The 27,956-nt window shown below is 35.5% G+C and overlaps 3 protein-coding genes and 1 non-coding gene across 4 annotated transcripts; 1 reads left to right on the forward strand and 3 right to left on the reverse strand.

The window, feature by feature from the left end:
• Positions 1 to 1,296: 1,296 nt before the first annotated feature.
• On the forward strand, positions 1,297 to 8,485 carry LOC133825111 (uncharacterized). The gene is made up of 4 exons (XM_062258101.1): positions 1,297 to 1,454; positions 6,575 to 6,628; positions 6,736 to 8,105; positions 8,193 to 8,485. Exons 1-4 carry the CDS (start codon positions 1,297 to 1,299, stop codon positions 8,483 to 8,485), a joined length of 1,875 nt encoding a protein of 624 aa, XP_062114085.1.
• A 1,814-nt stretch (positions 8,486 to 10,299) lies between these two features.
• Positions 10,300 to 11,851, reverse strand: LOC133823199 (metalloendoproteinase 2-MMP-like). The gene has a single exon (XM_062255822.1). It carries the CDS (start codon positions 11,610 to 11,612, stop codon positions 10,473 to 10,475), a length of 1,140 nt encoding a protein of 379 aa, XP_062111806.1. The 5' UTR covers positions 11,613 to 11,851; the 3' UTR covers positions 10,300 to 10,472.
• Positions 11,852 to 13,319: 1,468 nt separating this feature from the next.
• LOC133823198 (uncharacterized) lies at positions 13,320 to 16,700 on the reverse strand. Its single transcript, XM_062255821.1, has 7 exons — positions 16,175 to 16,700; positions 15,462 to 15,602; positions 14,993 to 15,358; positions 14,544 to 14,786; positions 14,113 to 14,205; positions 13,826 to 14,026; positions 13,320 to 13,735 (listed from the first exon to the last, which is right to left on the reverse strand). The coding sequence occupies exons 1-7, from the start codon at positions 16,493 to 16,495 to the stop codon at positions 13,523 to 13,525; spliced, it is 1,578 nt and encodes a 525-aa protein (XP_062111805.1). The 5' UTR covers positions 16,496 to 16,700; the 3' UTR covers positions 13,320 to 13,522.
• Positions 16,701 to 24,771: 8,071 nt separating this feature from the next.
• On the reverse strand, positions 24,772 to 24,878 carry LOC133827973 (small nucleolar RNA R71). The gene has a single exon (XR_009890619.1). It is a non-coding gene; the product is annotated as a small nucleolar RNA R71 (small nucleolar RNA).
• Between the last annotated feature and the right edge of the window lie 3,078 nt (positions 24,879 to 27,956).

Here is a 27,956-nt window from a genome sequence, read left to right on the forward strand (position 1 = left end):
TTAATGAAGATTAATCTGAGTAAGGCGTATGACACTGCTGATTGGAATTTTGTGGGAGATTTTCTTAAGCAACTTTGCTTCCCTTCTAGATTTATTGACTGGATTCTAGCTTGCTTAAAGGGTACCAGCTATAATTTGTTAATGAATGGGAGAATTCAGGGCTCTTTCAAAGGGGAAAAAGGCCTTCGACAAGGGGACCCCATGTCTCCTCTTTTGTTTGTGCTTGTTATGGAGTACCTTACTCGTCTTTTAGCGTATTACTCTGATAAAAAAGGCTTTGGTTTTCATCCTTTATGTAAACATATTAGGTTAACTAACCTTTGTTTTGCAGACGATTTGATTATCTTCTGCAAAGGAAATGTCAGTTCAGTGAGTAAGATTCATGAGGCTTTCACTGTGTTTTGTGATTCTACTGGGCTTTCCGCGAATAAATCTAAATCCCATATCTTTTTTGGAGGGGTTAAGGATCCCATCAAAGCTCAGATTCTTGAGATGTTTCAAATGGAAGAAGGATCCTTTCCGCTGAAATACTTGGGGGTTCACCTTCGGCCTACTAAGTGGAAAGCTTCAGATTGTGGGGTGATTCTGGATAAGTTGAATAAGAAGCTTAATTGTTGGGCGAGTAGAAATTTGTCATTTGCTGGTCGGGCTCAACTTATACACTCAGTTTTGCTTGGTATTAGGAATTTTTGGATGAGTATTTTTATACTTCCGTCCAAAATCACTGCTGCCATTGATAAAAGTTGTCGGGATTTTCTGTGGGGATCTAATGGGAATAGAAGCAAGTTGCATCTCCCTTCTTGGGAAAAGGTTTGTCTCCCTAAAAAACTGGGTGGTATTGGCTTTCGAGAAGGTAAGAAATGGAACATGGCTTTGATGGCTAACTTCATTTGGGCGATAACTTCAAAACAAGACTACCTTTGGGTTAAATGGATTAGTTCCATTTATCTGAAGGAGTTTGACATTTGGAATGTTCCCATCAGTCAGGATATGAGCTGGTATGTTCAGAAATTGTTGAGGCTTAGACAAGTTATTGATGAGGGTTGCTTGAAGCAAGCTGTTAAGGGAGGTAAATTTCGTATCAAACATGTATATTCCTCTCTTATTTCGGCTACCTCTGTGGGATATGCTGATACAGTGTGGAACAAGCTTATTGTGCCCAAACATAGATTCATTTACTAGCAGATTTTCAACAATCATCTTCTTACTAGAGATCATTTGAGCCGGTTCTTGCATTTATCATCTGCTCTCTGCCCTGTTTGTGAGTCTGGTTTTGAATCTCATAGCCATCTGTTCATGGATTGCATCTACTCCAGGAAATTTTATGAGGATATTGGAAGGTGGCTGGGTTATTTCCACTGGCCAGATTCGTATGAGGAGCTTAATCGTTGGTGCTTGTTAACTAAGAATAATGTGAAGAACCAGATTATTAATGCTGTGATCTCGGCTTCCTGGTATTTTATCTGGTGCAATAGGAATGGTTGTATTTTTGATTCTGTTTGTAAAATGGCCAGCTGAATTAGTATGGACATCAAGGATTCGGTTAAGTATAGAGTGTTGAGCTTGGGTACTCTTTCTCATAGGAAAAGGGATATGTATTTTCGTAAGGTTGTAGAGAGCTGGTAGTGCTTCTGTTTTGTTCTGTTTAATGGCCGGTTGAGTTTGCAGTCTGCTGGTTTGTAGCAGTTGTTTCTCTGTGTTTGTAACTTTGGTTTGTTTTTGAATAAAATTTTTCTTTTGTTCAAAAAAAAAAAAAAAAAACAACTTACTGACTTAAATGAAAATTTTGAAAAAGATATAATTTCAAAAAATGTTGAAATTAATAAGTTGTCTAAAGATTTGGATACTCTTGAGAAAAATGTTAGAATGCTTAACCCCGGTTCTACTGTTTTTGAGAAAATTCAGAATGCAGGTCAAAGAAGTCATGTGGGAATTGGTGCTTCAAGTTCTCAAAAATCAAATAAAACTGTCTTTATCTTAGCTGGGATGCTATCGTCTGATGTTCCTGTGTCATCTTCACTAAAATCTATTGTATCCAGTTCTCGGATTGTTCCAACAGAATGGACACAGTCAGCAGGAAAATCCAATGGAAAATTAGAAATATTCATTCCAATATGTCATTTTTGTGGTAGGACGGGTCATATTCGTCCTAAGTGTTTTACTCTTATGAATTTTGCCAAAAATGAATATTTTGAAAATTTCAATTATTTTGATAATTTCAAAAAAGTAAAAAAGGAAAATGTTCAATCAAAGAAAATATGGATAAAAAAGAATAATTGTTTTGCTGGTTTTACTAGTGAATATGATAGATCTGCTTCCTCATATTTTTGGTATTTTGACAGTGGTTGTGCAAGACATATGACAGGTGACAAGTCTATTCTTACAGACATAAAACCTATGCATTGTGGGTCTGTTACTTTTGGCAATGGAATTGAGGGTAATGTTCTTGGAATGGGTACTCTTAACTTTGAAGGGTTGCCTAGAATCAAAAGAGTGTTACTTGTGGAAGGGCTTAAAGCTAATCTTCTAAGCATAAGTCAAATTTGTGATCAAGGTTATACTGTTAACTTTGATAAAGAGAATTGTTTTGTTTTAAACAAGAATGGTGAGAATGTTCTTGAAGGTTATAGATCTAATGACAATTGCTACACTCTTCTGCCATCTATTATGTGTCAATCTGTTGTGAGTAATAACATTGATGTATGGCATGCTAAACTTGGTCACATAACTTTTAAAACTTTGAAAAAATTGTCACATACAGGGAGTGTTCGTGGTTTACCTAAGCTAGGTAAAGAATCTTATGGTAAGTGCAAGAGTTGTCAACTTGGTAAGCAATTAAAAATTACACATAAAAGTGTTTCTGACATAAACACTTGGAAAGTCTTAGAATTGCTTCACATTGATCTTAGGGGTCCAATTCAAATTGAGAGTTTAAATGGGAAAAGGTATATTTTTGTTTGTGTGGATGATTTTTCTAGATATACTTGGGTGGATTTCTTGAAAGAAAAATCTGACACTTTTGATGCCTTTAAAACTCTCTGCTTGAAATTAAAAGTTGAAAAAGATTGCAACATTGGAAAAATTGTTCGTATAAGAAGTGATCATGGTAAAGAATTTGAGAATTCTGTCTATGATGATTTTTGTAAGTCTACAGGTATCTCTCATGAGTTTTCAGCTCCCAAAACTCCACAACAGAATGGAGTTGTAGAAAGGAAAAACCGCACTCTTCAAGAAATGGTTAGAGTGATGTTAAATAGCAAAAAATTGACCGAACAGTTATGGGCAGAAGCAATTAACACTGCTTGCTATATCATAAATCGTGTTTTTCTCTGTCCAGGTACATCTAAAACATCTTATGAAATTTGGAAAGGTAAGAAACCAAGTGTGGCTTACTTTCATGTGTTTTGGATGTGTTTGTTACATTTTGAGAGATAGAGAAAATCTTGGTAAATTTGATGCTAAGAGTGATGAAGGTGTTTTTATTGGATACTCCACTAACAATAGGGCTTATCGTGTGTATAACATGAGAACCCAAACTGTAATGGAGTCGACTAACGTTGTTATTGATGATGCCATGGATTTTTCTGAGTTTTCTACTGAGGAAGAAATTGATAGGTTTATTGATGAACCTACTGAAAAACACAAAGAAGCTTCTATCAGTGATACTACTGTTGAAACGCATGGTCCATCTGTTCCAACAGAGCATGAATGTGATGAAACAGATTCTGGACAGACAGAAAAGAAATTTCCAGATATTATTTCGGATGAAGTCCAAAAGGAGCCATCTACCAGAGTTAAATTAAATCATCCAACAGATTTAATACTTGGAAATCCAAAAGACAGTATGGTGACAAGAAGAAGGTTTAGTAATGTTGTTCAATTTGTTTGTTTCTTATCTTTAATTGAGCATAAAAATGTGAAAGAAGCTTTAACTGATGAAAATTGGATTAAAGCTATGCAGGAGGAATTGGAACAATTTTTTAGAAACAAAGTGTGGATCCTTGTGCCAAGACCATTGCATACCAATATTATTGGTACAAAATGGATTTTCAAGAATAAATCTGATGAATTTGGTACAATTGTGCGAAATAAAGCAAGATTAGTGGCACAAGGGTACACACAAGTGGAAGGAATAGACTTTGATGAAACATTTGCACCTGTTGCAAGACTTGAATCAATTAGATTATTATTGTCTATTGCTTGCTTGATTGGTTTCAGATTGTTCCAAATGGATGTCAAATCTGCATGTCTCAATGGGATCTTGAATGAAGAAGTATATGTTGAACAACCCAAAGGGTTTGAAGATCCCCATGCACCTGATCATGTTTACAAATTGGAGAAAGCTCTATATGGTTTGAAGCAAGCCCCTCGGGCTTGGTATGAGAGACTCTCTCAATTTCTTGTTTCTCATGGATACAAAAGGGGTGGAGTAGATAAAACTTTATTTATCAAAAATATTAAATCTAACATAATTATTGCTCAGATTTATGTTGATGATATTGTGTTTGGTTCTACTTCTGACAATGAGGTGCAGGTATTTGTGAAATAAATGAAAGAGGAATTTGAAATGAGCATGGTGGGAGAATTGACCTATTTCTTAGGTTTGCAAGTCAAACAGTTAGATGAAGGAACATTTATTTCTCAAAGCAAATATGCTAAGAACTTGGTGAAAAATTTTGGACTTAAAAGTTCAAAGATTGCCAAAACACCAATGGGAACGACTGTGAAGCTATCCAAAGATGAAAATGGTGTCAAAGTTTATCCTACACTATATAGGAGCATGATTGGTAGCCTTCTTTATTTCACTGCTAGTAGACCTGATTTGAGTTATAGTTGTAGTGTGTGTGCCAGGTACCAAGGAAATCCCATGGAGTCTCATGTTGCAGCTGTCAAAAGAATCATTCGATATGTTCATGGAACAGTTGATTATGGTATTTGGTATTCAAAAGAAACTAACCCTAATCTAGTGTGTTTTAGTGATGCTAATTGGGCAGGTAACACTGATGACAGAAAAAGCACTAGTGGAGGATGTTTCTTCTTGGGAAATAATCTAGTCTCTTGGCACAGCAAGAAACAGAATTCTATTTCTCTCTCAACAGCTGAGGCCGAATACATTGCAGCAGGAAGTTGTTGTGCACAACTTTTGCGGATGAAACAAATGATGATGGATTATGGGTTTGATCTTGACATTTTAACTATTTTTTATGATAATACAAGTGCAATTAATATTTCAAAAAATCCTGTGCAACATTCCCGTACTAAACATATTGATATTCGTCATCATTTCATAAGAGAATTAGTTGAAAATAAAGTTCTTGTCTTGGAATATATTGAAACACATAAACAGATTGCTGATATTTTCACTAAAGCTTTTAATTTGGTTCGCTTTGATTTCCTCCGAAAATCTTTGGGGGTTTGTTCTCTTTAAATTTCCTTGTTATTGTGTTGTCCTCTTGATCAAATGTGTGTTATTTAAGGTTAAGAAAATTGTCAATTAATTTGAAAATTTTGTTATGTGTCAAGCTGGATAATCTGACTTGTGTTTATGAGCCTTTGGTTGTATATTCTTGAGAGAAATTTAATCAATTCCTCCTAGGCATATTCGAGTAAATTAATCAATGTTTAATGTTTGAGCTTCCTTTTGTGTAGCATTGTTTCAAGCTCCTGTGTAAGAATAGAGCTACCTACATCAGTGTGTGAAAGCCATCTTTTGAGTAAGTTGGAACTTTGTAATTCAGAGTTATGAAGAGGATACACTACCATAGAAAAGGGCTACCACTGGTGTAGTGTGACATCGTCTTCATGGGTTACAATTATTTATAATTTCGAAAAAGACTTATTTGTCATTGGGCAATGTTCCCTTGCATACACTATCACACACTTATGCTTGAAACTATGCAAGAAAAATTGTACACAGTTTATAAAAAAAAATGTGTGTAAGACTCATACATGTTGATTGATTCACTTAAGAATATGTGTTTGTGACTGAATTGTGGTTTATTTCTCTCGAATATTCTTTCTAATTTTTTATTTACACAAGTGTTCTTATCCATGGTATACACTAACACTTATTTTCAATTGCTTGATTTTATTCTTATCAGAATGACTCACATTGATCAAAGCCGAAATTTTTGGTTGAGTTTTATTTTTGTGCATTTTTATATATATAAAATAAAAAATAAATAAAATAAAAATTTGTTTGACAAGGAAATTCATGTTGGACCGAATCTTTGTTGTAATTTTGTGAAATTATGCATTTATTTTGTGTGATTTAATATATTCTTTATTTCCAAGGATTTTATTTTTGTCTTCTTTCTCAATTTGGAATACCATGATTTGTATCTTTATTGTTTTGTACCTTGTTTAGAATTGTTTAAAAAAAAAAGGAAAAGGTCAATAGGAAGATCGTGTGGGGTTATTTTTTCTGGTTACCTTTTTTGGATTGGGATTTTATAACTATTCTATTTCCTTTTATAAAATAACAAAAGGGGGTAAGTTTTTATGTAGATCGTGTGTCTTAAAGGTTGTTTCCTTTTATTGTTTAAATAAAACAATTTTTTTTTTTTAAAAAAAGGGAAACCTCTTATTACCGTGGGTGTCCAAATTGGGTAAGTGTTGTCCTTAAAAAGTTTGCCATTACCTTTTTTCTTCTCACCCAAGATCTCTTTAAGTCACCTCTTCTTCTTCTAATTTTTTTTCTCTCATTTTTCTGTAAGTGTTTGCTATTTTTTTTAGAGAAGCAACAATTGTGAGAACTCGTGGAGCTTCCTCTAAGAAGACCCCTGCTTCTCAATCCAGAAAGGTGCCCTCTCCATCGCCCCCTCCATCTGTGTCAACGGCGCCTCCATCTGTTCCAGCACCTGCCTCATCTGTTGGGAAGATTTGCAAATCCAAGGCGCGCAAGAAGGTGTTCTCCCTCTCTAATGAACACCCCATGGTGTTTCGTGATATCACAGCTGACATTGTTGATATTGCACCACCATCTGAAGTGGTGGTGCCCTCTCGAGCCAAGAACCCATCTCCTCTTCCGATTGATTTGTCTCTGACGGCTAGGGCAAAATCAAAATCTGTTTCATCTTCTTCCAAAGTTGTTGCTGCTGGGTTACTCAAACTGCCCTTGAAGCCGAGCCAGTCCAAGAAAAATTCTGTGGCTCCCAAAAGGAAATTGGGATTGGACACGTCTTCTTCCCCCTTGACTGCTGCCAAGAAAAGATTGAAGGCTCATCCCCCTTCTCTGTCTTCCTCCGAATCTGACCCCGAGGAAGGAAAGTCTGAATCTAAAGCAACCCGTGATACCACCTTATCTGATGAAATGGTTCCTGACAATGCAGAATCAGAGGCTGAGTCTAATGAGCGAGAACAAGAAGAAATTGTCCCCTCTGAACAAGAAGCTGAATCTGACTCAGAGCCAATTGCATCTCCTTTGTCATCCAAGGCTAAAGAGAAGAGACCTATTTCTGATCCTACACCTTCTCCAAAACGTTCAGGTGTAAATTTCAAACCTTATTATTCAACTTTTTGTTATAATGATAATGCTCGTGATATGGTTCTCTATGCTCAAAGGAAATTTATCATTGAGAGAAATTATATCTTGAGTGATCATCGACCTTATGGTGTGCTAACAATGCTTCAAGATCGAAAATGGACAGGTTCTTTGGTTAAATTTACTGGTTTTGTGGATAGAATAGTCAAGGAATTCTATGCCAATCTTACTAATGAAATTATTGAACCTAAATCTCCTCTGTATTATAAAGTGTTTGTTAGGGGCCATTGGTTCTCTTTTTCCCCTCAAGACATTGCCCATGCTTTGCATCTTCCTCTTGATGTAGAGGAAGATGATGATCTTGCCACTCTTGACAGGGATACGATTATCACTGAATTAGTAGGGCAAAAAATGGTATGGCCATCTAATACAGTCATCTCGGTCTCTAATCTCACCTACACTTATGCTGTCCTCCATAAGTTTGCCACAACAAATTGGAAGCTAACTTCTCACACCGCAACTATCTCTTTTGACATGGCTTCGTTTTTGTACAAGGTGGGGACCGGTATTGGTATAAATTTGGCTATGGTTATTCATGATCAAATCATTGGGTTTCGAAAAGGTAATAGGAAAAACTTGAATCTTCCTTTTCCTCAAGTTATTTATAAAGTGTTGAGTATGCATAAAAAAGATCTCTAACGTGATCAAGAAGACTTGGTGGCTCCCACTACTGCTGCTTCCTACAAGGCCTCTGCTCCTCCTACTAAAGCCACTGATGCTCTATCAACCAAGAAAGTCAAGCCCCAATCTCTGAAGTTTTCCTCGGATGACATTCCTCATGCATCCTCCTCTGTTCCCACAGATTCAGGACTTGTTGCTACAGAAATAGCTGCTGTTCGAGCCTCTGTTGATTCTTTGGCTGCTCGAGTGATGTCCATTGAAGGACTGCAATGTTCGGTATTGGATGATGTTCAAACTCTGTCCAAAGATCCAGTCGTTTAGTTTTATTTAGTTTTTTTATTGAACATTGATACTCTCTTTTGTTTTATGTTTTATGGTTCTTTGAAAGACACAAATGGGGAGAGTAGATACTTCCAAAAACCTGTCTTGTTTGTTGTTTTTGTTTAACTCTGGACCTTCTTATTTTGAGGGGGAGTTAATTCTAGTTTCTTTAAATGTTTGTTATAAGTTAATGCATATTTGCAGGGGGTTTTTTTTACTTGTAACTAACATTTGTGTTGCAGGTTTTTGAATTAATTTTGTCTATCAAATTGCCAAAGGGGGAGATTATAAAATCTTTTATTGGCATATTTGACAATTTTGACAAAATTAATTAAATGAGAATTTTTTAAATGGGTAGTTTCCTGTGTTTTTTTGTGATATGTTTTCTATAATCAGATTATTATATATATGTGAATAAAATAAGTATATAATTTCCTATAAAAGAATATCTTTTCTTGAAATAGAAATTTATTGGTATTTATTTTTATTTTTTGATCTGATTTATTTGTCCATAAATTGTGAACAGCTTGCAGAGATAATGTATATATTGTTTCCTTATTTATATTAGGGAAACTGGGTTTAAAAACTGTCCAGGTTCAATGAATTTGTTTGAACGGATTGACAGTCTATTTGAACAGATTCTGACTTTCCTGTTTTTGAAAATTTTTCATTTATTGGCTGATTGGTTTCTGATTGTTTTCCACGACCTAAAGGTATTCTAAAAAGTATATAATCATCCTTAGGTCGTTGGTTTTTGATCATCTCTCTTGGTGTATTATTTTCCAAATATTTTTCAAGTTTTAGAGAGACTTTTTTATTATGTGAAGAACTTGAGTCCAACTAGTTCTTAGTGGTTTATTACAGTGTACTTCTGTATTGTTTTCCTTGTGTTAATTGTGCAGGTTGAACACACTTGGACATTGTTCATCAAGCTTCGGGAGAAGTCTTGTTCGTGAGTCACTTTTCGCGAGGAAAAGTACAAGTGTTATGATTTGAAGGGAGTTCAAGATCTTAGCACTTTGGAAATTTGATTAGGAGTTTAGATTACAACAATTGCGACAAATTCAAGAGGGAGTCTTTATTTGTATAAGTCAATTTGGTTTTGTAATCGTTTAGATATTCTTCTAATAAATTTCATTCTCTAGGCGTGGCTTCGTGGACTAGTAGCAATCTGCAAAGACTGTTGATACCACGTATAATTTCGTGTGTTCTTTACCTTATGTTCGTTTTTATCTTCTGGTGATAAACTGTTTAAACATATCTGGTTTCTGTTCAAACAGTCTCTGTGTCCGTTTAAACATTTCCGTAACAGTTCAGCAATTAATTATTTAATTTGAATAATTAAGTCGGTAATCATAAAAAACAGAATTTAATATTTTATATATATGTATCATATATGTAGAAATTATTGATATAAATATTTATATATACTATAAAATTATAATTCATTCTGTTATATATATATATATTTAAAAAAAAAGTAAACCAATTTTTATTAAAATTATAGACAATGTTTATAACTTTGAAACTAAGTAAACGTGATTGCATATTGCTTCTGCCTAGTATAGAAGAGATATATCAATAAACCATAAAACACACAACTACTACTTCTATTCAATTGAAAGAAAGAAAAAAAAACAGTGTATGATGAACTTTGAACAAAAGAAACTAAGTCTACGAACATAAAGGATTGAAAAGAATAAGATTCATATATTAAATATAGGTTAAGACTGAAGAATGAATAAATAAATAAAGAAATTAATGCTTATAATGAATGGATCTAAAGAACTAGAAGATAAAACGCGATGATGGTGTAACGTGAATATAGTAATAGTATCTAAAATATCAAGCATAGTTGCCCTTGCCTCCACATAACTCGGTCTCAACCTATAACTACAACCAAAAGACCTTAGAAGGCAACCAATTACAAGTAACCAAAAATAATCAAATAAATTAACATATCAATAAAAAATAACTATCTACAAATCTACGATAAAATGAACGCTAATCCAACGCCCAATAACAACTTAAATGGGCCCCACCGTAAACCGAATCCCAAACTGTAGTCTCCACCGTTTGATGTATCGCTCTGATGAACGGAGGGCGTAGATGTAGTCATAGGAGGAGTGACGTAATTAGGATTAGAGCCGTACAATTTTTGAATCCCCAGAACGTCGTCGTTCGCAAGCTCCACCTTTCTCGTCCTCGAGGCTATTGTCGGGAACATGATCGAGTTTTCCACCGATGAGTGCCCTAACCCTAACAGATGCCCGATCTCATGCACCGCCACCGATTCAAGATCCACCGCCGATGCCACTGAGGACGTGCTGATGTCACCGCTAACCACCCAGTTTTCGTCACCGTCCAAGTGGAACCTCCCGGCCGTCGGAGAGAACGCGTGCGCCAGTGTCCCCAAAATCCCATCGAATGGCTCGCCGTCGCCATGGTCTCCGACGAAGAATCCGATCTTAAGATCAGCGGCCGAGAACGACTGAATCTCAGTGAAGGTCAACGGCGTCACCTGTGCCCACCGAAGGAAGGCGCGTGAGAACACCGCCTTTACTTCGTTTGTGAGCTCGTTTTCCGGCAGGAAAGCGTAAGTGAGGTCTCGGCGGCCGACCGGCCAGACCGGCATGCCGGGGAAGAAGGAGTAGTGTCCGACGGTGTGGAAATGGGTGGAGTTAGAAGCCGACGACGGTTTGCCTGAGTTCATGGTAGTGGTGCCATTGATGATATCGGCGTTTCCGCAACGGGGCCGCATGAGATGTTCGATGGTGATTTGGTCGAGCTGGCCGGTGACGTTGAGATTGAAATTCTTCTGGTAAGTCTTTAAGGCTGATTCAAGCTCATCGTCAAAGTCGTCTGTGAAATTGAAAGGGGCTTTGGGAATGTAGCCGAAGTTCTGGAAATAGTTCTTGAGCTTGGATAGGCCCTGGGTTTTCTCCCCCGGACGGCAACTATGAAATTCCTTAAACGCATCCCAGGCTCCTAAAACAGTGTCGTTTTTTGGGATTAGCCACGGCGGTATTGATGATATGTTTGGAAAAATTCGAGCGGAGATTGGAGTGTACCCAAACGACGATAGACACGTAGCAATGAAGAAAAGGTACTGGAGTTTGAATTCCATTTTTTCTTATTTAATTGAACTTTATTTATCAAATCAAAATTTGGGGCGATGGTTATGCTTGAATTTTTGTTTGAATTGAAAGAAAATGAATTTTGATCCAAGAGAAAGTGAGGTAGAAGTACTAGTTTGATTAGGGATAATGGGGGAGAAGAGAAGGCCACAGCCGGCAAAATCGTTTGGTTTGATAATTCCCATGTCTTTGTATTTAGGGAGGCATTTATTCAAACGCGTTGAATTATTCCATTTTGAATGTTTCAGTTGTTGAACGAAGTTTTGTATGAAGCTTGCTTAAAACGACAACGTTTGGATGATTAATTAGTGTTACTAGTAAATAAATAATTGAGTTTGGAATAGAATATTCGAAGTTAATTTGACTTCTAAGGTTGTTCGTGTTGAGTAAGAAATTGAAAAATGAGATTTTAAAAGAGAAGCCATCAAAGTGGGAGTTGAACTGTTTATGTCGCTGACGTGGCTACTACATAACCATTGTCGTTTGAAACGCGAAGCAATTAGAGGATTCTTTCTATGCAATAAATTTAGTTTTAGGAAGTACTTACAGCCTCGTTAGACTAATACAACAAATAAATTGTCAACCGCTCAAACAAATTTCATCTGAAAAAAAATATATAATTTTATATAAAGAAGAAGAAACAATTAGGATACATACGTTGTTTTAGCTTTCTTACACGTAAATTGTATCTGACCCTTTGTTTGACAAAGACAGTTTTTAATACTAAATTTGTTCCTAATTTTGACATTATTTTATAGGCTTAATAATAAGAAATTACATCATGTATTACGTTGGTATTTAGGTAGTTGGTACTGCTGGCCTAGGAAAATTTGGGTTTCTAAATTGACCAACCCCGGTGATTTAATAACAGCCTAACACTAGTAATATTGAATTTTGTAGGGAGAAGGTTCGTTTGACAGTTGAGACGACGACATATAATTACACATTCGTCTTCGGTTCTAGAAAAAAAAACAAGTTATTTTATTGACATAAGAATAAAACCCCCAATTTTGACATTCAGGTGCTACGAAGGAAAACCACACGGTTTCACTTAGCTATATATGCACATACAAACCCCAAATTCTCTCTAAATCATTGTTCAAAAGAGAGATATAAGTAACCAACCAATCAATCTCATTCCCAGTTTACTAAATCCATTTTAATTCCCTTTCTGTTTTTTTTTTATTATTATAATTTTTATTTTGGGCTCAAAGAATTTGTGTAGATGGACAACGGGAAAAGGACCCTTGGTGGACGACCCAAGGGTAAATATTCCAAGAAGATGGAGGATGGCTTTGGCAAGACGAAGGCCACTGCCTCTCGTGGCATCATGAGTGTCAAGTTTGGAGCTACCATCGGCGTCCGCTGGATCAAAGCCAAGTACCACAAGAACACAAGAAAGCACTAGCACTAGGGCTTTAGTTTCCATTTTCTACACATTATCAATTAAGGGTTTTTTTAGGCATTAACTCAGTTTTGTTGTTGTTCGTTACATTTTCATTACCTTCTCGCAATAAATTCAATTCTTTATTTTTTTACATGCACCGTGTACATTGATTGGCCTTCATTTGATTTGAACTTAGACAAAATTTCACGTGTGACTAAGGTGAATGCCATATATGTGATCTAATCTTATATTGCGGGAACATATACACCAAGAGCTTCATTAACAATTTATCAAGTCTCAAGTACTGGAATAACGTCAACTTTCTCTTTCGACTATTATTCTTAGGAGACCTGAATAACAGCACTAGGTGGCAATTATATACAGATACTGATAAACATAAATGTTGCGAAAACGAGAAAACACAAAATGCTTGTCGAAATGTCAGAGGTTACTTTCCTAGACGTACTAAAAATTGTACAAGTAATAACTACATAATAAACACAATTGAGCTACTTAACATTTAACAGGCCTGTCATAGTTAGGAGGAAGCGAGGGGCAGTTCTCATTCATGTGAGCATACGGTTCAACTGTGTCATATTCAGGCAGTTCCATCCAATACTCGCCAAGGATTTGGCAGAATGGAAGTCGTCCATTCTCAGTGTTGCACCAACTTGGCAGACGTGTATGATTATCCTCAAAAATCTTAAGCATATATGCATCACGAATCTGATCAACAAGTTATTAAGGCTAGGATTAAATACAGTAACCGCAAACAGCTAATCAGCTTCCTCCAGATTAACTCATAAAATGACTTACAGTGAATTCAGTAACTTGAATAGAGTTTGCAATTGGCCCAAAGATTCCAGCCTCTTTGTACATTGCAAGGATAAAAGCAACGCATGTTGTAGACTTTCCATCACTGTATACCCATTCATCTTGTTCTGGAATTGCAAGCAGTTGATCAAATGCTAACCCCCGCTTTTCAGTCTCAGCTAGAATCTCGTACAAATCCAAATCCTGAAAGAAAGTGTTGGTGAAAATTAGGAACACATTCAATATTAAGAGAAAGAGGGCCTTATAGACCACAAGGATAGCAGAAATACATTGGTCCCAAGCCGCTTATTCAAAGCTTCATTCCACATACTCACAGCATACGCAGGCTGCATTCTAGTCCACATAGACATGACAGAAACAACCTGAAAACAAATACCATTAGTTAATGGAGTACTTGCAAAATGAACCCGTTATTTTTATATTACACCTATGCTCGAACAAGCATAGTATACCTGTATGGTGCTGATAAATGAATGGTGAGAAATTTATGAAACAATGAGGAGGTACACACTGCACATACTCTTTCTTACCCCTAGTGCATGAAAAAGGGGCATGCAATTACATGACTAGATAACAAAACCAAAGCAATGAAAACCGTTGAGGCTATTCAGCTCAAGAATACTAACAAGATATAATTTTTTGCAAAAAATACACTACGTTCTATAATTAACTTTCCCATCACTTGTAGATAGATGCATACCAGGTGAGCATCGAGAGGGGGAGGATAGTTGTCAGACATAGTGTCGATCCAACTAAATATCATGTTATGGTATCCGTATGGCTTTCCAGACATGCTCCAAGCATATTCCCAAGCCGCTGATGAGTTGAATTTTACACGCAACTCAGGGTGCAAGGGAAGCAAGGCTATCTGTGGGTTAGAATTATCCTCAAGTGCTAAGTTCCACCATTCATCCCAAGAAATTACCACTATAATTTCTTCACCCTGCAGATAGACGTGATCATCATGATAATTCATTACTTACACTCAATTGTTCCAAAGACGTGCATACGCATCCTTGTGCAAACAATTTTAAATGAACACCACATATCCAAAATTTTAAAAATAATAATAAAAATATAACCTATATAAGCCTGAGAGCTCAAGACATATGCGTAGATGTATAACAGCTGTAATCAATTCCAATATACCTTTTCATTCTCATGTCCCGATTCACCAACCCAGAGATTGCCCTCATTGTCCTTCAAACACACGGCTGTATGGCCAGCAAATGCACCTGTTACCCATTTTTCTAATGTCTCAAATCCACCCCACCGGCCACGGATCTTTGAAACTGCCAAAAAGTCACCAGAGTGAACATCTTTAGGATCTATAGTTCCACGCCAAGGCTTGGGACGTTTTTCAAATTTGGCACCCATGTGCTTCTTCAAAAAATCTATATTTGCATTCTGACCCCAGCCAGTGTTGGAGAACAGAGGCAAAACATCTACTAAAGAAAGAAGGGTTCCCAGCATCCCTGATGGCATGAGAAATACAGAAACCCCATGCTGCTTTACCTGCTCACAATGTCGGTTAAAGAGTCAAGTTAATGCAACAAACATGTCTAGTATGGACAGTGGAATACAATGCACACATAAAATAAAAATAACTAGAGCATACGTAATCCATCTCGGCAGACTCTTCCCATGAGTCAAATTTTAGTGTATGTTCTCGAGCAGAGAAGTAGTAATCCCATGTTATCCGGTATGGTGTAGCGAAAACATAAAGATCCATACAGGTCCAGCTATGGGCCTCGGATGTCTGCAGGACAAGAACAGTAAAATTTAACTTTAAATATATATATATATATACATATACATATGCATACATACATAATATACAGCAAAACAGAAACCAACATTCATTAAGATCATTAACTGGTCTATCCCTCTGGTACTTCAAATCTCAATCATAGCAATGAAGATTGAAATTTACCGGGCCATGAGGCAAGTATACAATATTGACCGTGCCTTAGTAGTAAAGCCGGAACAATTTTTCAAAGCATTAATGTCCGATTAAACAATTTTCCGTATATTCATTTAAGTGGAGAATAATATAGCTACTACTCCAAAGTTCACAAGTCAAGGAAATGAGATTTGGCCATAATTTCAATTTTACAGACTTAAGTGATAGCGTTAACCAAATCCTCCAAATACAGGAATACAATAAATACATCTGATTTCAAGATGGCAAAATTGAGGCCAAGGAACCAATCAATTAATACTCCCTTAACATTCAAAACTCAGTTGAAAATTTTCCATTAGAAAAAATTAATAACTACCGATGATGATCATAATTTAGAAAAAGAGGACAAAAGAGGAAATAATAAACACCTTTAGATGAAGGACACCACCTCCCAAAATGGGTTGTTCCCGAACACCGCCGGTGAACTCGATGTGAGCCTCGTTACCTTGAAAGCAAGCTCCTTTCCACTCAATAGTCCCATTGCCCGGAGAAACAGATCCAACAAAATAAGGCAACAAATCCACTGCACTATGAAAATTGTTGAGAACCGGCCACGAAACCTGATGGGGCAGTACCGGAAGCACGTCATTGACTCTAAAAGGGAGCTTAAGAGCGTTCCCAAACCCAAACCCTAAAACGCAGAAGACGAACAACAGCCATGGACAAGAAGTGGGAGAGAGAAAAGACATGGGTGGCCTTCTCTTTAATCAAACTCCAAACCCTGATTGTAGAGTTGCAAAGAGAAGAAAACCCTATCCCTGGGGCCGTTAATAGCGGTAGAGAGTTGAGAATTTTGAGACGGTCAAGGACGGAGGTGGTTCCGGTAGTCCATAATTTATTTTCTTTTTCTTCCTTGACAAAATTTAGAAGAGGAAAAGGGATAATATCGTTTGGTAGTTACTTCGGTACAGGCTATTGAGTATAGGTGGCGGATAATTAGACACTTCAAGTCTTTTCTCCATTCCACGTCAACGCCACCCAACTAATACGTCGATAATAGGGGTCACCTTAATTTCAATGGATTTTTTTTTGTTAGTTACATTTTGGAATTAAGACACTTACATTGGTACATTACTTACTCCAACACTAATTTACTGACACGCTATATAGATCCTATTTAGATATAGCACAACTAAAAAACAATACAAAATTAACATGTTTAAATTTAGCATGAAGTATTATGTCAAACTAAGTTTAACCATTAAACTTTTTTTTGGGTCAAAATTAAGTTGATCTTGTTGGAACCTTTTAAATGAATTATTAAAAAATTGATACATTAGAGTTGTGTGTGATATGGGAAAAGTCCCACATGGATTTGGAACACTCTTCATAGAGTGTATATATATTGCAAATGCAATGACTTGGGGTGTGCCCCAAAGGGTACCCAGTTTTGTGCGAATGGGTGAGGACTCACACACTTGACCACCACACACGCGCGTCGCCGTCCGATCGAGCTGAGCTGGTGGGTGGTGTGGTGTCGTATTTAAGTTTTATTTTTTTTAACAAGGTATCTAAACGTTTATCCTTTTTTATTTAAATTTTAAACGTTCACTTTAATAAAACAAAAACGGTTTTTATTTTAATTAAGATAAACGTTTCAGCCATTTAATCCTCCTCTAATTTATTAGAAAAACATTTTTAGACGTTTTGGGGATTTTTCTGTGTATAAGTAAGATAGAACTATTTTGGAAAAAAAAAACATACAAACAGAGAGTTCCTTTTGTTCTTACTGGGTCCTGGGTTCTACGAGAATTTTCTGAGAGCAATTTTTTTATAAAGGGTGTACAAGAACGAACATCTCGGTGCAGGGAGGATTCGTACAGAGGCTGTTTTATCCTGGGGACGGCGTGGTTGATAGACTGCCGTGCACACTTGGGGCAGAGCCGCGAAACGTCTTAAAGAGAGCGACTTTGTCCGCGACTCAGCCAGAAAATTTTGTTCGGTAATTTCGTTCCATTTTATTTTACTTTTGTGGAATATCAGATCTACTGGATCTAAATTCTTCCATTTAATACGAATAACTACAAATGAATAAATATGTTATGAGAACAAACAATTGAGAGTGTATTTAGAAATTATTGTGTAATTATTAAGATAGTAATTACATAACTTAGTAATTATACTTTATTTTAAAATATAAAATATGTCAAGTGGTACATATGAATTACTATTATCATGATTGATAAGACAATAAATAATTATACACTAAAATGATATTATGCAACAATTACTATTTAAAACTAGTAGTATTCGCACCCAATTCTTATGGGACTAAGAATTAGAGAGTGTAAGTAGAACACTTCAATTATCTTTAATTACATGTTAATGTATTATTACATAGTTAAACAAATAAGTCAATTCTAGTAAATACATCAAATTATACTCAATTTCAATTATAATATGACTTTTCAAACAGACTATAACTTATTTATGACAAATTTACTATATTTACTTAATAATAAAAAAACAAAATTAGTAATTAAAAGCATAAAATAATAAATTAAACTTATACAAATTAGGTTAAAACCTTTTCATTTTACTCATGACATCTATCGCCGGACACAACACAAGCCTTCACCCTCACTCACTATCTTTTATTCTCCTTCACTCTAACACTCACAATCACACTGGCGTCACTAGAGTCACACACTCACAACCGCCAGCCGGAGTTGCACACCAGCAGTGACGTTTTCTCCAAGTATTTTTGTCACATCTTGCTATGATTTTCTCTATTATTTTTCCTGAATTTTTGTTTTTAAATTAATGTCACCATTTTTAGAAAGAGAGAGAGTTTAAAAGTGTGATTCAGACCCCACAACTTTAAAAAAAACCCTTAAATAGTATTTTCATTAATACCAAGTCAGGATCTCATATATATACATTAAATCAAAACATATAAAAGTTAGATTTAATACCTCTTATAGCCTATCAAGTGTCATCATTATCCTTTACAACTAATAATGAGCATCCAATTTACGCGAGTGACAATGAGATCCGCACCATGATCTTCCAAGCTAGTCCTTAACACATTAGGACGTGAGTTGACATGTAAAATGATAAAGACAAATTTATATCTCTAGATGTACTCAACACATGAAATCTAGAGATTTGGAGAAGAAATTTTTTTTAAGAGAATGAAAAATGTATCTATTGTACTCGAGAACACAAGCTTAAATATTCAGCTCGGGATACATGATGTCAATACAAGCTGTTAATAAATGAATGTTTGAAAGAATAAGAAAAGTGTGGAATATAGCTTGGATATGTTGTCTTCTATCAAATCGTAGTACGACTGGAACTTAGGACTGCATTAACTCGTTCGAAGGTCGGCAACACCAGTATGTCATAGCCATAGCTCGTGTAACGACCCAAATTTACTAATAAGGCTTAAGGGCCTTGATTAGTGCGTCGGGAGGGCATAATTGTATTATATGTGATTTAATTATTAAACGCATGTTATATGATTTATTTGAATATCTCAGATGCATGACTATGTGTATTAGTATGCATGTAGGCCCTGATTAGGCTAGAATGGCATATTTGTAATTTTGTCCCGTTGAGGGCATAACTGTATATATTTGTGATAAATTATCGAGACCACATTATTATGAGGATATATTTGTAATCTGTGACTCGAGGCGATCCTAGTGAGCAATTCAGCGAAAAAGTCACGGCGGGGACTTATACCCGGCTCGGGTCGAGCCTAGGGTATTTCTGAGAGATTTAGAGAATATATTAGAGTTTGTTTTGATATTGAGGAATATAATTGGTGATTAGTTAGGTGTCGGGAACTAAGTGCTAAATATTAGAGATACTCGAGGAATTAGCGGGAATTGGGTGTAATGACCAAAATGCCCCTAGGTTGATTTAAAGGCTTAGGGATAAAGGGAGGGCAAATTGGTCATTTGGATTATAAAGGATAAGTGTTATTAGGCTTTATACCTTAGTGGAATATGTAGAAGGTCTTAGAAGTCTGAAGGAAAGAAAGAAAAGAGAAGGAAAAAAAAAGGGAATTAGAAGTCTATCTTTCTCTCTCTCGGTTGGAGGTTTCTTCCTCAATTCTTGAAGGAGTTTGGAGCTGAAACTCAGAGAGAGTCTGGGCAGGAGCTTGAGGCTAGGGTCCCTGGTTTGGTTTGAAGAGTTAGCAAGGGCTGTTCATCATTTGAGGTAAGGTTCAAGGTAGCTTTTCAGTTTCTAGTTCTTAGTATTGTCATGGATTTTGAGCTGAGTTTTGTTGGGGAATTATAAGGAAATTGAGGCTGAAACTTTGAGGAGTGGAAGCTAAGGAAGAGTGGAGGATAGCCTAAGGTTGAACTTCTCTGTTTAAGGTAAGAAGCTCTAATCTTGGTCACTTGAATTATGTGGTTTCAGTTGTTGTTTTTATTGAGTTTCTGAGCTTTAGGTTCAGCTATGGTGATTTCCTTGATTTGGGGTGCATGTGATTGAATTTTGTGTGGTTGTGACTTATGGGATGAGTTGAGGATGTTGGGAGGCTTGTTTTGAAGTTTGGTTGAGGTTTGGTTGAGTTTTGAGAAGGTTTGGCTCGGGAAAATTCGAAGGAGAAAAAGTTGTGCAGGGCTGTGCTGTGACTAGCACTATAGCGCTAGGTCCTAAAGTTCCTGTGCCTTTTGGCTCTATTTGTAGCTATAGCACTCTCCTTAGGGCACTGTAGTGCTACCTTGTTTCCAGAAAGGGGGTTTTGGATTATTTCTAAGGGTTTTTGCCCGGGGGTTCGGGGTTTGATTCCACCACCCCGTTTGGTGGAATTAAGGCTTCCCGAGGGCTCGGGATTGGTCCCGAGGCTAGGTTTTGGACTTGAGGTTTGGTGATGATTCTGATCTGTGGCTGTGACTAGGTGTACACTAGGGCTTAGACGGGATTGTGCTTGAGGATCAAATTGAACAAAGCTAGCAAAATCTAAAGGTAAGAAAACTGCACCCGGTTATGTGTTTGTGATGGGACTAAGAGCTCCCTATATCTGTATGATGTCATAGATGGTATTATTCCATGGGACATGTGATAGAAGGCCTAAGGATGCCGTAAACAATACTTGCGCATAGGGCGCGGCTCGACCACTGGTAGCTGAGGACAGCTTATTATTCACTGAGCTTGGTTTAAGCGGGCCGAAGTAAGTGGGATAAATAGAGGGTGCGGCCTAAGGGCGCTAACTATAGTTATCATATGTGAACTGATTATTGATATGAAATGATATACTTGGTATGCTGAATACTTGATTAACATGAATGCTTAGACTGTTGAGTACATGCTTATGCGGTATGAGTTATCTGAGTGTCTGCTGAATGATTATGCTCTGTTATTGTGTTTTCTTGCTGGGCCTTGGCTCACGGGTGCTACATGGTGCAGGTAAAATCAAAGGCAAGTTGGACCAATCCTGAGAGGGAGAGCTGCGGGGCTGAATGTACATAGTCAGTTTATCGGCCGCCACGGCCGAGGAGTGACGCAGGACGAGAAATGCTTAATTGTCTGTTTTGCCTTAGAGTGGCTAATCACTGTACTTTTTACTAGAGACGACATACGGACGATGGATCCATGAACGCAAGCTACAATAAGCTCCAATGAGTTCATTGATAACTCTACAAAATATAGCTATTTTACCACTTTTTATGTACTAATTATTGCTTAATTCTTGAGTTTTTAATTGATTTATTAAGTTTTTAAGTAATTTTGCATTTATTAGTTTTATTGTAATTTTCTAGATTTTTATATGTTTTTATAGATATTTTATTATTTTATGTTGTAATTTAATTAGTTGAAATTAGTGTTGTTAGTTGAATGCCAAAAATATGATTTTATTGAAATTAAATGTTATGTAAATTAAATTTTAATTAATATTTTCATGGAAGTTATATGATATATTTTATTAGTGAAAATATTTAATTTTAATTTAGTTTATGATTTATTTTGTAGGGAGTATGTTGTTTGATTTGTGTTAGAAAAGATTTAAAGCTGAAAAAAGAAAGGTAAAATGTGGCATTTTCATGAAAGAAACAAAGAAAAGTGGCATTTTCTCAAAGGCCCAACAGCAAGATAGCCATTCGGCCCAGCCACCAGAGGCCCGCCTGGCCCATGCCTCCAATTCCAGCTCCAGCTGAGCACTCCTCCCAGCAGCAAACATCTACTCCAAGCCTCCTTCAGCTGCTGATGCCGCCAGCTGTCAATCACAGCCACACAAATGGCCCCAGCCTACTCCACCCGAGGCCCACATCTCCCTGCCTTCACCCATGCTCCAGCCAGCCCGAGCCCACTGCTGCCTCATCTCCTTTGGGCCTGCGCCAGCCCTGCCCAGCCCAGCACAGCAGCCTTCAACTGCCAACACAGCCACCAAAAGGCCAAAAAAATCATACTTTTCTTCCCAATGTTTTTTTTTTCTTTTCACTCAAATATCAATTCACTCTTCCCTATTTTTTTCTTACCTAAATAAACATTCCTAATTCATTTTTTTTACCCTAGTTTTTCACTAATCTTCTATCCAACCAAACATTTCATCTTTCCAATATCCTTACACTTACCCTTTTTATCCTACCACTTCCCAACACAATTAAATTAATCAAGTTATTTATTTTAATTTGATTAATTTAATCTCCATATTTTGCCTATAAATAGAGTCTTGTAAGACCATATGGGGAGCTCTTCTTCATCTTTTCAACCTCTTCTACACTTCATATTTTTCTCTCTTTTTTTCACTATTTTCTCTCTACCATTTTCATCTTTTGAAGAGCATGTCAAGTATGTTATTTTGTAATTTTTATTTCAATCTAGTTATGAGGTTCTAATCTTTTTCAAGATTATTAAGATGATGATGAAGCAAAATGTAACTAGATAGTATTTTTTGTTGTATGTTAATTTCCCATTTGTGCAACATTGTTTATGGATTTTTCTATCAAAGATATGCAATTTTCATCTATTATTGATTGTTAAAGCATATTACACTTAGTTCTTCATTATGCAAAAATATGATATTCTTTGATTACATGTTTTTCATTAAATTATTCACATCTAATTCTTAGAGCATAAGTATCATATTTTGCCTAAACATAATCTCTTTGATTTTTTGTAGTTTCACTAGGTTGTAACACAACTAATGCTTAGAAATTATATCTTATATAAGTGAAGAAAAATCTTACCTTTTTGAAAGTAACTTGTGCTTGAATAGAAAATGTATTTTGAAAAAAATTATAGTGTGATTTATTTCAACTATATCTAAACTTGGGAATCAATATACTTATAAATATTATTGAACTTGCATTTTGTGGATTCTAATATCTTAATAATCTTATTTTACATATCTCATTTGAAAACCATTTTTCTATTTAATCTTAAGTCTTTTTATTACTTGTCTTTTATTTTTCTAAAACAAAATCTCATCAAATATTTGGAACTAGGTTAGAATCTTCTTGCTTTGTTTGAAATAGTTTCTTTTGATGTTAGTCAACTCCCATGGGTTTGACCTCGTATTTACATGAACATTATATTCCGAAACGATTCGTGCACTTGCGAGTATAAATATTGAAACACCCTCTTTTGGGTTCAACAAGTTTTTGGTGCCGTTGCCGGGGAGTTGCAAGAAAGAAACGATCTTTCTATAAGGTAAGTAACATTCTTCTACTAGTTATTTTATTTTTATTTGCACTATCATCTTTAAAAAAAAAAAAATAAAGTAAAAAATATATATATAAAAAAAAATCGAAAAAAAGAGTAAAAATCGAAAAAGAAAAAAAAGAAAGTTATAATTATATTTATTTATATTTTTATATATTATATTATATATATTTCTTGGTAGTTGATGGCATTTAGTGCCTCCTACATACTTATTAGTTGAGTGCATTTGTGTCTCCTACATACTTGAACAATCTATCTCCTCTAGTGATGACATTAGTGCCTCAAAGCTTTTATTTTTGTTTATTATCTTAGTTGATGGCATTAGTACCTCCTAAGTTTTATTATTATTATCATTATTATTATTAGTGTTGGTTGATGGCATTAGTGCCTCCTTGCTTTTATTTTTTGTTGATCATTTAGTTGATGGCATTAGTGCCTCCTAATTTTTATATAACTATTTACTATTGCTATTGTCATTTTTTTTTCTTAATTATCGCATTTAGTTAGTTGTAATTTTATTGTTTAAGAAAATACTTGAAAAAAAAAACTAAAACACAAAGCTTGTTCTTTCAACATAAGCAATTTTTGCTTAAAGGAAATTTGGCAAAGTTCCCATCCACGCTTATTAATTAACCTCGGGGAGTTGTTATTAAGTTGTGAGTAAGTGGAATCAAATAGGCATGGGAACAAGTTAAACCAAAAAATAAAAAATCATAAAAATCATAACAAAATATATATATATAAATATTATAATCTCTTCTTGTTATAAGTATGCTCTGTGGTTGCGGTTCTAACTGATCTTCCACATCAGAAATTTGTTTTCTTGTGATTGTTTGTGTTACTTGGTGAAATTTTGTGACATTGTATGCATCATTGGCATCGTAATTCAAAAAATCGTTTGGTGAAAAAATTAGTGTCTTTACGTGAAATTGAAAGTGTTTTTGAAAGTTTAAGCATAATGGAACAAGAACCTAATGTTGTGCAAGAAAAAACTCTTCTTGAATACTTTTCACCTATTTCATCTAATGCTCCGTCATGCATTGTTTTGCTCACTACTAATGCCACTCATTTTGAACTTAAACCATCAATCATTCAATTGTTACCATCATTTTATGGTTTAGAAAGAGAGGATCCATACATGCATGCAAAAGACTTTTTGGAAATTTTCTCAACCTTTCATTTTCAAAAATTTTCAGATGAGTCGGTTAAACTTAGGTTGTTTCCTTTTTCTTTAAAAGATAGAGCCAAAGCTTGGTTAAACTCACTTCCAACTGGAACCATAACTACTTGGGATCAAATTTTTAATAAATTCCTTGCTAAATTTTTCCCCATCTCCAAAACTGATAATTTAAGAAAAGAAATCTCCGAATTTTATCAAAAAGATAACGAAGAATTTTATGAATGTTGGGAAAGATTTAAAGATTTATTACTAAAATGTCCCCACCATGGTTTTGAAAAATAGAGACTTGTAAAATATTTTTATGATGGTTTAACCCCTTCAAACCGACAAATGATTCAATCTATGCATACCAGAAAATTTTTAAAATTGCAAGGGCAAGAGGCTTGGGACGCTCTTGAAGAATTGTCTGTTAATTCACAACAATGGAATTATTCTGAGCCCAGGTCTAGAGCCAAATCTTCACCGAAAAGAGAAAGAAAATATGAAATAAAAGAAGAAAGTGATTTAAGAACATCATTTGAAAAATTAGCAAGAAAAGTAGAAGCCTTAGTAATAAGTCAATCTATGAATTCTCATGTGCAACCTAAAAAAGATGTTTGTTCTTTATGTGCTAGTTCATGTCATAATGCTCAATCATGTCCTTCTTTTCTTGAAATATTTTCTGCAGAGGCTAATGCTTTACATTCATATGGAAAACCTTATTCTGATAACCCATTTTCCAACACATACAATCCAAATTGGAGAAACCATCCTAATTTTTTCATGGAGACAAAACCAACCACAAATGAATCAAGGAAACCAATTCAACATGCCAAATTCAAATCATGCCCAACCAAGTCAACCTTACCCTCCACAAAGAAAACCTTCCTTAGAAGACACCTTACAACAATTCATGCAATCCACCCAACAAATCTTACAAAATCAGTCTCAATCCATTGCCAAACTCGAGACACAATTGGGTCAACTTGCTAATGCTGTAACCGAGAGAGAAAAAGGAAGATTTCCTAGCCAACCCATCCCAAATCCTAAAGGCCAATATGAAATAGGAGCTCCTATTCATAAGGAAGAAGCTAAGTCTATTTCAACTCTTAGGTCCGGAAAACAAATTGTCAAACCCGATTACATACCTCAAGTTGAAAAAGACCAAAGCCAACCTCAAAGTTCCAACACAAATGACCTTTCAAAAGATGATGCTCAAATCCTTCCTTCCATCCCAAAAGCTCCTTTTCAACAAAGATTAATTCCACTCAAGAAAGGCAACCAATATAGTGACATCTTAGAAGTTTTCAAACAAGTAAGCATCAACATTCCTTTCTTAGATGCCATTAAACAAATTCCTGCCTATTCTAAATTCTTAAAAGACCTTTGCACTATTAAAAGAAACACAAATGTTCCAAAAAAGGCGTTTTTAACTAAACAAGTTAGCTCCATAATTCAATATAAAAGCCTTGTGAAATATAAAGATCCCGGTTGTCCAACAATTTCATGCATCATTGGCGATCATTTTATTAACAAAGGTTTACTTGATTTAGGAGCTAGTGTGAATTTACTGCCTTATTCTGTGTATAAGCAACTTGGTCTAGGAGAATTAAAACCAACTTCTATAACACTTCAATTAGCTGATCGTTCAGTGAAAATCCCTAGAGGTGTTGTAGAAGATGTTTTAATTAAAGTTGATATATTCTATTTCCCTGTGGAAACATGACTGTTGAATTAAAAGTTTTTAATGTTGCTAAATCTGTTGAGTGTGAGGAAGTGCATGGAGTTAACATGATAGAGAGTATGTGTGAAGATGATGGAAAAGGCTTACTTGATTTTTGTGAAAAATACTTTGGTATGAACTTGCATATTGATGATTTTAATGATGATGAGAATTCTTTGTTAGAGTCTATACCCTTAAATGAAACCAAAGTTGAACCCTTTTCACCCTTAGATCATGTTCAATCAATTTCCGAGTCTCCAAAGTTAGACCTTAAACCTTTGCCAGAAAATTTAAAATATGCTTTTCTAGGAGAGTCTGAAACATTGCCTGTTATCATAGCATCTGCTTTAGATAAAGAACAAGAAGATAAATTGTTAAATGTCCTTAGAAAACACAAGGAAGCCATAGGTTGGACTATTGGAGACATCAAGGGAATTAGCCCATCCATATGCATGCATAGAATCCATTTAGAAGAAAGTGCTAAAACCTCTCGGGAATGTCAAAGAAGGTTAAATCCAAATATGAAAGAGGTCGTTAGGGAAGAAGTACTTAAACTGTTAGATGTACGTATCATTTACCCTATTTCTGATAGTCAATGGGTTAGTCTAGTCCAAGGAGTGCCTAAAAAGTCTGGGATCACAGTTATTGAAAATGAGAAAAATGAATTAATCCCTACTTGAGTACAAACGGGGTGGAGAGTGTGTATAGACTATAGAAAACTAAATAATGTTACTAGAAAAGACCACTTTCCTTTACCCTTTATTGATCAAATGCTTGAATGTTTAGTTGGCCATGCATATTATTATTTTCTTGATGGCTATTCGGGATATAACCAAATCCCCATTGCCCCTGAAGATCAAGAAAAGACTACCTTCACTTGCCCTTTTGGAACCTTTGCATATCGTCGCATGCCTTTCGGTCTTTGTAATGCTCCTGCAACTTTTCAAAGATGTATGATTGCAATATTTTCTGATATGGTTGAAAGAAATCTTGAAGTGTTTATGGATGATTTTTCTGTGTTTGGAAATTCTTTTGATGACTGTTTGCACCATCTTTCTCTTGTTTTAATTCGTTGCAAAGAAAAGAATTTAGTTCTTAATTGGGAAAAATGTCATTTTATGGTTAAAAAGGGAATTGTTTTAGGTCATGTAATCTCATCCGAGGGAATAGAAGTTGATAAAGCAAAAATTGACCTTATTTCAAAACTTCCCCCACCTAAAACAATAAAAGAAATTAGATCATTCTTAGGCCATGCCGGTTTTTATAGAAGATTCATAAAAGACTTTTGCAAAATTTCACGCCCATTATGTCATTTGCTGGGAAAAGAAAATGCTTTTGTCTTTGATAATGATTGCCATGTTGCCTTTGAAAGATTGAAATCCCTTTTGACTAGTGCACCTATTATTCGCCCTCCTGATTGGAATATTCCTTTTGAAATAATGTGTGATGCTTCTGATTATGCTATTGGTGCTGTTCTAGGACAAAGAATTAACAAGTTACCTCATGTAATCTACTATCCTAGAAAAACTTTGAACGATGCTCAATTAAATTATTCTACAACTGAAAAAGAATTGCTTGCTGTTGTGTTTGCATTGGAGAAATTTAGGTCTTATTTGTTAGGATCTAAAATAATTGTCTATTCTGATCA

The sequence above is a fragment of the Humulus lupulus genome, chromosome 3 (genome assembly GCF_963169125.1).
Source record: "Humulus lupulus chromosome 3, drHumLupu1.1, whole genome shotgun sequence".
NCBI classification, from domain to species: Eukaryota; Viridiplantae; Streptophyta; class Magnoliopsida; order Rosales; family Cannabaceae; genus Humulus; species Humulus lupulus.